The sequence below is a fragment of the Benincasa hispida genome, chromosome 4 (genome assembly GCF_027475165.1).
Source record: "Benincasa hispida cultivar pf3 chromosome 4, pf3_genome.v1.1, whole genome shotgun sequence".
Taxonomy (NCBI): domain Eukaryota; kingdom Viridiplantae; phylum Streptophyta; class Magnoliopsida; order Cucurbitales; family Cucurbitaceae; genus Benincasa; species Benincasa hispida.
In genome coordinates, this window is record NC_143481.1 from 2548072 (window position 1) to 2560593 (window position 12522).

At 30.0% G+C, this 12522-nt stretch overlaps 1 protein-coding gene and 1 pseudogene across 1 annotated transcript; one reads left to right on the plus strand and one right to left on the minus strand.

Annotated features, from left to right (window-relative positions):
- Nucleotides 1-62: 62 nt before the first annotated feature.
- LOC120075084 (uncharacterized) lies at nt 63-7238 on the minus strand. Its single transcript, XM_090312601.1, has 14 exons — nt 6995-7238; nt 6785-6896; nt 5408-5520; nt 3978-4100; nt 3706-3908; nt 3141-3216; nt 2755-2841; nt 2480-2560; nt 2312-2344; nt 2126-2179; nt 2000-2041; nt 1171-1249; nt 1014-1084; nt 63-277 (listed from the first exon to the last, which is right to left on the minus strand). Exons 1-14 carry the CDS (start codon nt 7157-7159, stop codon nt 194-196), a joined length of 1323 nt encoding a protein of 440 aa, XP_090168727.1. The 5' UTR covers nt 7160-7238; the 3' UTR covers nt 63-193.
- Nucleotides 7239-8914: 1676 nt separating this feature from the next.
- Nucleotides 8915-11415, plus strand: LOC150036402 (uncharacterized; annotated as a pseudogene).
- The last annotated feature ends 1107 nt before the right edge of the window (nt 11416-12522 follow it).

The following is a 12522-nucleotide window of genomic DNA, read 5'->3' on the forward strand; positions in this document are numbered from 1 at the left end:
TTGATTCGAGAGAGAAGTGCGAGCATTAGCCATGGAGGAAGGAGATAGAAGAGGACGTGAGATGAGAGAGAAATAGATAAAATATTATTAAATATATCTAGGGAAAGAAATATTATCGTCCCTTAATTTCTTTTTAAATAAACAATCAAAGATTTACAAATTTTAACGATAAAAATATGAGCAGGGGAAGAACTTAGGCTTCCCCATGGCTGCTGCTACTGGTTTCCATGGCTTTAATAGGAGCCCTCATCAGGATACTTTGAACAAATGCAATCATCTGCCACAAAACAAATCATAACCATTTTGCATATAATAAAAATAAGTTCATGATCAAATTATATATCATTTTAACCTCTATCATGTCCTTATAATTTAAAAAATGTTAGTATAATTTTTATAGTTTAATTATATCAATACCACCATTAATAAATGTGAGTAATGTGTTTTCTTTAGAAATAAAAGAAAAGAAAAATACTTGGGTGTATTACGGACCACACATATCTTTGTACATTCGACCAAATTGTCTAATCATAATTTTGCACTTCATATTTCTTTTTTAAAATATTTTAATTCTTTTTTTTGTGAATAATAAAATGAGATGTATAAACATGGGTGCTTAATGAGATGTAACCCAAGTATTATCCTAACAAAAATTAGTAAAAAGTTAAACTCTATATATCCGACATCTTAAAAATGTAAATTGACAGAACATTATTAAAGCCATGACTTGAGGAGGGAGGGGGGAATCCAAGATGAAACAGAGCATATATATATATATATTAACATTCAAAGAAAAATGCACCAAATAAGAAACTAGTTAACATATGCTAAGAGCAAGGACATTTTGGAAATTTTAACCATGTGATAAAAGTAAGGACCTTTCGGTTCGGAAAGTTTTTAACATTTGTCAAAAACACGCCCAAATCACGATACTTAAATATAAATTTAAACCTAAATCCATCTAGCAAAGCAGCTATAGGCATTGATTAATGGAATGGAAACAAGATTCTTACCGCAGAAGATCCAGCGCATAGAATGCTAAATCCAGGGAAATAAAATGGAGCGTTTTCAGAAAGAAACAAAGCTGAAAATACCAAAACCGGTTTGTAATTAGTGTTGTCGTATTTGGCTGTTGCATTGTACTACATACAGCAGAATTAAGCAATTTACCTGTTAAAGGGGAGAATACTAATGGAGAGACAACATACGCAAATAAAGATATGCCTGAAATGCATCCTTGAGCCTTACCCTGATTATCAATCAAACCCAGGAATATTGTTATGCTAAAAAGACAAAAGCCAAGAATGGATTTCGTAAAAAATCTGATTACATATTTTGATTTGATTACAACAAAAGTCAAATTTTGCTAAAATCTGGTTATATATTCTGATGTTATAAATTGATTTGTCATTAGCCATTTCCATTTTCGTTCAAAGCTATAAAAAGCTAAAGTTAAGTTGTATTTGAAAGCTTGTGACATGTCAATCATTTAGAGTTTTAGAGAGCCATTGTTGTTAGTTCAATCCATTTTCATCCACCAAAACCAGCTATAGTTTCTTCTTTTGTCTCTCTCTACCTAAAACTCAAAGACAATTTGCTTTTTGAAGTTGGGGTAAATGTAATATTATGTGGTTATTCATTTTGAATTAGTGTATTGGTTAAGTTAAGTTGTTAATTATCAATTAGTTACTTAGAATTCATTGGACAATTCCAATAAATAGTCAGGTTATATTTGGTATTTTTGATATATCAATGAATTGGTATATTAGATAGTTTCTATCCAAATGGGATTATCTTTTCCCTTGCTGCCATGGTTTTGATTCAATCCATAAATATAATTGCACAAAAACTGCAACACTTCTTTTAGTGAGATGAATATAATTGTGAATATTAACAAACTAATGAAACGCCCATTCCATTAATAAAAATTATAAAATAAAATAACCAATGAATTGCTGAGAGACTATTGACTATGTTGAAGCTGTTCTTGAAAACTAACCTGCTCACTTGCACCAACTTGTTTCGACACAATGCTTTGCAACTGTGGATTACAAATGAGAAATAAAATAAGTTCAATCAAATTATTGATCTAAAGTAATAGATTATAAAGAAGTTTGACACTCACGCAAGGTTGCCAGAAAATGAACAAAATGGAAAGCATTGCACCAACATAGATAACCTGATAATTACAGCAAAGTTGATCATTTCATGACATGATGTAATTTATGAAGCAGAGATGAAATTCAAATCAATACAGTAAACTAAAAAATAATGAACTACATTTATTAAAAGTTTAGTAGCAAAGAAGTACCCAATCAGCCCAAGCAAAGCTGTAAAGAAGCATCTGCATTCAAAACCATTAAAAAATATTTAAGCATCTCCATGAGTAATCTTCAAACTTCTTTGCATGAAATCGGATTATTAGAATAACATTCACAATTATCAAGTTTAAAAATATGAACAATGGTAGAGAGCTTACCTGAAGGCAGAAGAAAAAGAGCCCAATTGAGAGCAGCCTGCCCTCTTCTAGAACAGGAACTAAGATTGGGATTAAAAATACCTGCAATGATTCGTTCAATGATAAGAACACACACGGGAAAAAGATGGATAGTGTCCTATCATCAACGCATTGAAAAATTTAAGCTAAGGCAGATAAAATTAGGGTGCTATTTATTCTTTTTAACATATTCTAAACGGGAAAATTAACATGGAAAGAAATGAAGATACGGAGTAGAATAAAATAGCATGACATGCCTGTGAAATAGTCGAAGCAACCCCAAAAATCACCATTATATCGGCAAACCTATCCTTGTCAAATTGAAATCTGGCTTTTAAATAGTACTGCAGTTGGCAAATCAAACATAGGTCAGCATATCAATAGTCCAAGACAAGCTGCCCTTAATAGGCACACTTGAGAGTCGGTTAAGGATGTAAGATTTATAAACGAACCAAATAGAAATTGATAATCCGAGTAAGATGAGGGTGATCACCAACGACTAAAACTTTCAATTTAAAAGTAAACCAAATAAGTTTAATGAAATTATAAGTAAAAGTATTCCGATAAAAAACTGAGATGCATTTAAGTTATTGGTACAAAACAAAAACTGCCTCAGATTGGTTGATTGGATCAAAAGACTAACCAGTATAGAAGCATGAAGTCCAATATCAGCGAGATTGCCAAAAAATGAAACTATGGCTGCTTGTGAAAATGTCAAGCTGCAAATGACGTATGAAAAAACAGAGGATCGAAAATTTGAGAAGAAAATTCAATATCCTCCAGTAGAGTCATAAAACTATTTGTTCCAAACTCCATATAACTTGATTACTCGGAAGCAAGAGCGTGACTTAAACTTCTATATATTCTTATTCATCATTGGTTCAATTACTAAATTAAAACATCTTACGATATATCCTGCTCTTATTCACAGAAAATCTACCAACCACCACAAAAGGGCATGATAGAGATAAGAAAAATGATTAAATGCACTTTTGGTCTCTAGAATTTAAACTTAATTTCTATTTCGTCTCTAAATTTTTAAAATTAACACTTCCCGTCTTGAATTTAAAATTTAGTAAACCTTGAAGTTTCAAAAGCAATGCTTTTGATTCAAGGTTTCAAATAGAAACTAAATTTAACACCAGAAGATTAGTCCATAAGTGTATTTAAAATAATAATAATAGTAATAATAATAACTGAACACATACCTAGTCCTCAATAGGGAAAAGAGGTCCTTCACTGAAGGCAAGGTCATAATAATTTTCTCTTTTTTGGACGAAACTGGATCCGAAGAAACAGATTCTACCTTCTCCCCAGACAGTAGCGGAGAACAGAGATTGTAATCAGCAACAGAATCAGTAAGGAAAAACCTCATATACACCGTCGCAGCAGCCGCCGTGGAAGCCGCTACCTATTTGAGAAGACGAGTTGTTCAACACTGACCACAAATGAAATTTCAGAGAAAGAAAGCAGAGAATACCTTAAAAGTGGATGGAATTGAGAGAAAACGAGCACAGAGAGTCCCGCAGACGGAAGCAGCTGATCCAATGGCAGATAGCATTCCGAATGCAGAAGCTCGTCGATTTTCCGGTACATTATCGGCCTGTAAATACAGAGATAAATCAAGACTAATGAATGAATTCCCATGGCGTCGAAGAAGGGTTTCGGGTTAGCGTTGAAGCCGTAAAATGAAATTGATGAAACCAGAGGGAAGAATGGCGGGAAATTTTCTAATACTCATTTCTTGTGTGACACTAAGCATTTAAGAATTATATATAGGTTTCATGCAATAAATTAATATAGGTGTAAATCCTATTTTAGATTTTTTATCCCCAACTTTGAAGCTTATTCCATGTTCTTAAACTTTTAACAAAGTTAATTTTAATCTTTTAACTTTTAAAAAGTGCTTATTTTGGTATATGTTATTAAAATTCTATCGGTTCTTAATCAAAATGATGAGATCGACTTGTATTTTTAGATGATTAGACTGTTAAATAAGTTAGTCATATTAAAAACAAGTTAAGATTTTAATTTTAAATTAGGTGGTAAAGTGATTTTTTATAGAACTCAAAAGGCATTTAACGTTTAAGACTTTGGTTGTTCAGTATTTTAGTATATTGGTTATTGGTATTTTACTTCACCTTCATTTTGCTCATCTCTTGCAATACACAATTTCATTAAAAGAGTTAACAAAATTTTAATAGTATGAATAAAAATAAACGCATTTTTAAAATGTAGGAATTAAAATAGAACAAAATTTAAAATTATTAATATATTAAAATAGAATTTAAACTATTATTATATTATTTGATGACATGTCAAATTATAAAGGTGAGTAATGGAGTATATAAATAATAAAACTAATCAAATATAAACGCAAATGATATATTAGTCACTACATTAGAAAAATAAAATAAAAAAGAAATTATGCCACTTAAAAAATTCTAACAATAATAGAATTTTGACAAAATTACCTTTTTATCCTAATTTGATTAATAAGATTTCATCTGGATCACACATTTTAAGGAATTAAATTTAAATTTTTTTTAATTTCATTGGCTACATTTATTAGGAATTTTAAACACCAAAATTACATATTTAAATTAAAATTTTAAAAATAATCTCTCTTCCCTCACTTCCCATACTCTTTTCTCTCTCCTCTTCTCCCTCTTAACCTTTCTCTTCCAAGTTTGTAGAGAGAGACTATTTTTCTATTTTTAATTTAAATACGTCTTTTAAATATTTAAAATAATTTATCAAATAAAAAATCGTAATTGTTGGAGTAGATGTTAAGGGAATTCTTTTAAACTTATTCTTCAAAGCTGATGGATGAAAATAGTTAAATCGAAACTTTAGAAACCAAACACGTCTATCAAATAAGAAATCGTAATAGTTGGAGTAGATTCTTACCGCATAAGCAACAGTTAAACACTGAACACTCCCTTCACAAATCGTACTTGTTATACATTTCAACACAAAATAAACGTAGAACAAACTCCTTGACCTCCCACATCCCAATATACCTGCAATCAAACAAATAATTTAGGTTCTATTTGGTAAATGTTTAAAGTTTTTTTTTAAAAAAATCATGTTCGGTTTCATTTCAAATTTTCAATTATGATCTTAAGCCACTAAACTAATATATGAAGATAAATTTAATATTAGACAGTAGAAATCAATATTAATTGAAGAAAAAATAATATTGCAGAAATTTAAACTAAGAGTGATGAAACCTAACCGAAAAACTGATCAAACCGGCCGAAACTGACGAACCAACACTGATCGGTCAGTTTTAATTCATTTTTCGGTCCGGATTGGTTCTGTAATATGAAAAACTTTAAAACACGTAATCTCGACCGAACCGACCAATAATACAAAGTTTCTGCCTGAGATATTCAAAATAGCTCGATTTGCGTGCAACGTTAAATGGAAAAAAAAAATAGTAAATATTCTTTTCTCTCTCTTTTTAATTGTCACATTTTGATTCCCCCTGCATTCACTATTTATAAAAATAGTAATTAAAAAATTAATATTTTAAATATAAAAAAATGAATCAAAATATTTACAAAATATAGCAAAATTTAAGAACTATCAATGATAGATACAGTAACATTGTTAGATACTGATATCAATAACTATCATTCATTATTCTAAAATTTTGCTATATTTTGTAAATATTTTCAGCAATTTTATCATTTTAAATAATTTTTCATAATTTTTTTTTTTTCTTATTTGTCTTTTCCATCGTGTAATCATTCTCTTTCCTTTCTTCTCTCTCCATAGTATCATTTCACATGCCTTTTTCACTTCTATCTCAACTATTTTTTTCTCTATCATCTTTTACCACACCCATTTTTTTATCCATTCTCTCTCATTTCTTTGAAATTCATTTTCCTCCTCTCTCTTTGTCGTTCTTTATTATTCTCTTCCCTCCACAGCTTCTCTATCGATACCACACCCATTTTCTCCTTTTTCCCCTCCTCATCCCCATTCCAAATTTCTCTCTCCTCCATCCCTTCTTTTCTCGTACCTTCTTCCTCTCTCTCCAATTTTTTTCAGTTTGATGATGTTACAAAAACCTATCAACCACCGAAACTCGACATCAGAGCACCGACCGACAGTCACCTCCTAAATCACTAGATGTCACTTTTTAATCATTAATTAACTAAAAAAATTTAAATTGAGAAGTGAAAGTAAATTTAATATTATATATTTTTAAGCATTTATTTTCACATTTTTTAAAGAAAAAACACTTAAACTGCTTAAACAAAGGTGAGAGCTACTAACCAAGAGGAACAACAGCGAGAACCATGGGAATAGTGAGAAGAGTCTTCCTCCCAAGCTTGTCGGACAGGTTTCCGAGCAATGGCATCATCAACAACGCACCAAATCCTGTCACCTACAAATCTCAAGCACAGAAACCCATTCAAATTCCTCATTCTGCACTATAAAAAGAAAAACAATATAAAATCGTCAGTCACATGATAGAAAACTTACGATTTGTTGAAAGCCAGTGAAGTAAATGGCGAGAGAACACTCGTCTTGACCGGGACATAGAGCGGACATGGTGACATCTGTAATGGCCGGAACGACCATCATGGTTGCAAAAGTGTATAGAAATACCGTCACCAACAAATGACTTAGCTTCCAAATTTCTTCCATTTTTCTCTCTGTCTTTCTCCTTTTCTCTGACGAGAGACAGAACTGAACTTGCAGGCTTTGAAGAAACACCCACTTCTCACCATATGTAAAGGTCCTATTCAATTATTGTTTATTGCCTTACCTACCCACTTTTTTTTCCATTTTAAGAAAAATATCTTTCTAGTCACTCGTATTCTTTTATATTTCAAAATTTTACAATTTTAGTTCTTAAGATTTAACTTTGATTTCAATTTAATTTTTAAGTTTTAAAGTATTATAAATTTTATTTCAATTTGTTCCTTAAATTTGAAGATTTAACACTCTGCAGGTATTGCAATTTGACATTTAAATCTTATAAATTGCACCCACCCATATAATATATATAAATGTAGGTTCAATGTGAGTAATTAGTGTATTTTGTAATATTTAAGGACTTAATTGCAAAATTTCGTAAGTTTAGTGAACGAATATTGATTATGGAGCTGACAATGTGATTGTGCAATCTACAAATTAATAAATAAATAAATATTTTTTAAAAAGCCCACTTTTAACGTGCTTTAATTATAGTGATTATACAAACATATAATAGTGGGAAAAGAAGTACTTTTTTTAATCGCAATACAAAGCATGGCAGCTAAAGCCATAAACTTCTTCAGATCTGTGAGATCTCTTTATACAAAAAGTAGCTTCTGTTCATTTGAATATTATTTTGGGTTATGTACTTTTGAATTTGATTCATCCTGATTTTTGTATTTTTAAAATGTTCATTTGGATTCATATATTTTTAACTTTGGTTATTTTTGTCCTCATATTTTAAAATGTTTATTTTGGTCTTTATACTTTCAAATTTGATTCATTTCGGACCTATGATCATTTTTTGTCCCTTCATTTTCATTTTTATGAGATCAAAATGACCACTCTTTGAAATTTTAATGACCAAAATAAACAAAAGGTAAAATTACACTACAAGAATCAAAATAAGCATTCTAAAAGTAGATGAACTAAAATGAAACATAACCAAAAGTATAATGACCAAAATAAACCTTTCGAAAGTACATAAAGAGACAAAAATGAACCAAAACAAAACGTATAGGAACCAAAATAGTATTTGAACCTAATTTTATTTAGGAAAAATTGCAAAAATCACACTTAAAATATGGTGGTCGGTAATTACATACTCAAACTTTCGAGTGTAAAAATTGAGTTTACAAACTTATACAAATGTTAAAATTAAACTCTCAAACTTATATGGTTATAGAAATTGGACTTCATCTCGAAAATCCATATGTTCTCTTTTTCTACTTTTATTTCAATTGTTTGAAATATTCAAAAAAAAAAATTATTTTTCACAATTAACACTTTTTCCTAAGATTCGAAAATAAAAATAAAAATAAAAATTAATTCTTTTCCTCACACATCAAACCATCAAATTTTTAAAAAAACTTCTTTTCGATGAAACCAGATACCAGTTGAACGAAAGAGGACTCATTGTTGTGGAACGAAATCGAAGAAAATAGATGAACGAGTACCTTCCTGTTCTTCGATCTTTAATGCCAATTTCTTATGTCCAAAGTCTATCTCTCTCATTTTCTTTTTCTTTTAAGGAAATTTTCTTTTCATTAGTATTAGACTTGAAATAATAAAAGTACTTGTGTGTTAATTTATCATGGGTAGAAAAATGGAATATATATAGCTATCAACTACAAGAGTAAAACAAAGCTAACTATAGTAACTAACTATAATTAAGTATAACAAACTCTAATACTCCTCCTCAAGATGGAGCTAGAAAATGGACAAAAGAAGACTAAAAACAGAAAAAGTAAGAGCTTTAGTGAATACATCACAAGTTGTGAATGAGAGACAGAATAGACATCAACTTGACCGTGCTTTTAACAATATGATCTCGAATAAAATGGTAATCTAATTCATTGGGTTTCATGAAGAGATTGGAACTCCTCGCAATGGAAGTAATTGGACGCATCAATCTCTAAATTTTGTTTTACAGAACACACATAATTTAGAGTGACGGAAACCATGGAAAAACATAAACCTAAACATGCTTTCTACCGTGCAAATATAGAGGAAAAGATTAAGAAATCACTATCTTTGAAGACCAATTCGTCACATTCCTCTCCAATTCAAGTCGTCTTCTCCCGATTTCACGAACTCGATATCCACGAACTTAACGAATAGGAATGGACACCACCAAGGGGTATTCCCATTATTCTCAGGGTCGAGACCCGTGCAGAGTTGTGGGCTTGGACTCAACTTTGGTAAGGGAGGAGGAGAGAGCTTAATAGATCTTTTTGAGACAACTATGTTCTGCAGAATCCCATTTTTCACGAAGGATCAAAAGAGTACACCTCATATCCTCTCTTTTTCTTTTTTTGTTTGTTGGGAGTTTGAGAAAACCATGGATGAGTAAGTTACAACTCCCTCCTCTTTAATCCTATTAAATTCAAATTTTTTAATTTGAATTTTAGCATATAATTTAATATTTGAATCACATTCAAATAACAACATCTCTCATTAAACCATAAAAAATTAATATGAATCATATTCATATTAACTTTAACATATAGTTTCTATATGAATCATATTCACATAATTAATATTTGAATTATATTCAAATATTTATTTCTCTCATAAATTTAATATGAATCATATTCACTTAAATTTTGACATATAATTTTTATATGAATCACATTCATATGATTAATATTTGAATCATATTCAAATATTTATTTCTCTCATATAATATATCAACATACATTATATTATATAATGTATCAAAATACATTATTTAACTGTACTTATACATTTAATTCCCTTTAATTAATTTAAAGAATTCAAATTAAACCAAAATTAATTTGATTCCCATCAGTCCTCGTTGAGCTAACGAGGGGACCTTATGGACCTATAGATTGAAGCTCTAATGATACAAGATTAATTGATTAAACTCTTTTAATCAAATTAATCAACATTTATTAACTTTCGGTCACTCCACTAAAGACGGACAACTGAACTCTTCACGCTATAGATATATTTATATGTCCATTGGATATAACCAACCACATAACTCGTATAAGTTTTTAAAATTAATTTCAGAGTTCAAGTTAGAGGATTATTTGTTGTCACTCGTTTGGATATATGAACTTGGCAAGAAAGTCTTAAAGTCTTCTTAGACTTTAACTTTTTATGCTTTTAAACCTATATAATAGAATGTAGTATTCTTATTATTAATACTTTTGTAGAGTTAATTCAAAATTAATATGGAGAGATATTATATAAAAAAAAGACACAATAGAGACAATAGAGACATCATCTGCAAAGAAGAAAAATGTTTTGGGTTCTGATCGATCTTATACAAAATTCAATCTAGAAGAACTACCTGCAGATCCTAATTTAAGAACCAAAATTTATGATTATAATTATAATATCTGAGATCAAGTTCGTAGAGCATATTTGCTAAAAGGTCCTTGTCGACCTTGAATCATACTTTTCCACTTAAGAAATTTGGTACAAAGTCAAGACGATTTAACCCAACTTGGTTTAGTGAATATTCTAATTGGCTAGAATATAACATTTCAAAGGATGCCACATTTTGTTTATGTTGCTATCTATTCAAACCAAAAGTAAGTGAAGAGTTAGGAGGTGACTGTTTTGTTAGTGAAGAATTTTCTAATTGGAAGAAAAAAGAGAGATTGCATATTCATATTGGTGGTCCTAATAGTGCACATAATACGGCTTTGGGTAAGTGCGAGGCTCTTTTGAAACAAAAACAACATATTTAGACTTTTTTTTAAATAAGATGTCTGACCAAGCAGGAGTTGAATATCGAACTCGATTAGATGCATCGATTGATCATATTCGATTTTTATTATGAAGAGGACTTGCATTCTGTGGACATGATGAGACCAATGATTTGAAGAATCAAGGTAATTTTCTTGAACTTTTATGATGGTTATGCAACCGTAATAAGGATACTGAAGCTATGACTTTGAAAAATGCTCCAGATAATTTGAAATTGATTTCACTCGATATTCAAAAAAGATATAGTGCATTCCATTGTAGTAGAAGTTGTTAATATGGTTATAAAAGATATGAGTAACAAACAGTTTTCTATCTTGATAGACGAATCAAAAGATGTATCTTCAAAGGAGCAGATGTCAATTGTATTGCGATATATGGATAAAGGTCATGTGATTGAACGATTTGTTGGAATCATATATGTTAATTGTATGAGTTCTCTATCACTTAAGAAAAGCAATAGATGATTTTTTTTTCCTCAACATGGGTTACGTAGACAAGGATATGATGGAGCAAGTAATATGCAAGGTTAGGTCAATGGATTGAAAGCACTTATTTTAAAAGACAATGAATGTACTTTTTACATTAATTGTTTTTCTCATCAACTTCAATTAGCTCTTATAGCTACTGCTAAAAATCATGTGAAAATTGCTGGTCTATTTTTTATTGTTACAAATGTGGTGAATGTAATTAGGGCATTGACAAAACATCGAGATATTCTATGAGAGAAACATAGAATGAAAATTTTTGAAGCTTTAAATAATGGTGAAATATTAAGTGGTCGAGGATTAAATCAGGAGACGATGATTAAACGACTAGGAGATACTCATGTGGGTCACATTACTACACTTTAACGAGTTTTATTACAATGCTTTCTTCAATAGTTGATGCACTTGAGATTTTGCAATGTGGAACAAATTCAAAACAAAAATACGAAACAAAGACTCTAATAAGTTCAATTATATCTTTTGATTTTGTTTTTTATATACATTTTATGAAAATTATCTTGGGAATCACAAATGACTTGTCTCAAGTATTACAAAGAAAAGATCAAGATATTGTGAATGCAATGAATTTAGTTAAAATTTGTAAAGAAATACTGCAAAAAATAAGAGAGTCTAATTGTGATTTGTTGTTGAGTATGGTTTTTTATTTATGTCATAGTCATGATATTAAACTCCATAAAATGGATGACCTATTTCTAATTCGAGGAAGACAGAGGCAAAAATCTCAACCAGTTACAAATTTACATCATTATCGTGTTAAAGTTTTCTATGTCACCATTTATATATAACTTCAAGAGCTGAATAATAATTTTATTAAAACAAATACCCAATATCTTCTCTATGTGGCATGTCTAAATCCAAGTAATTCATTTGTTTCTTTTGATAGAAAAAAGCTTAGTCATCTTGCTCAGTTTTTCCCAAAAGACTTTTCAACTATTGAACTCTCTACGCTTGAGGATTAACTTCAAAATTACATTATTGATATGTGTTTAAAAATTAAGTTTGTTGAGCTAAAAAGCACATGTGATCTTGCAGTAAAAATTGTCATGACGAATAAAGACAAAGTCT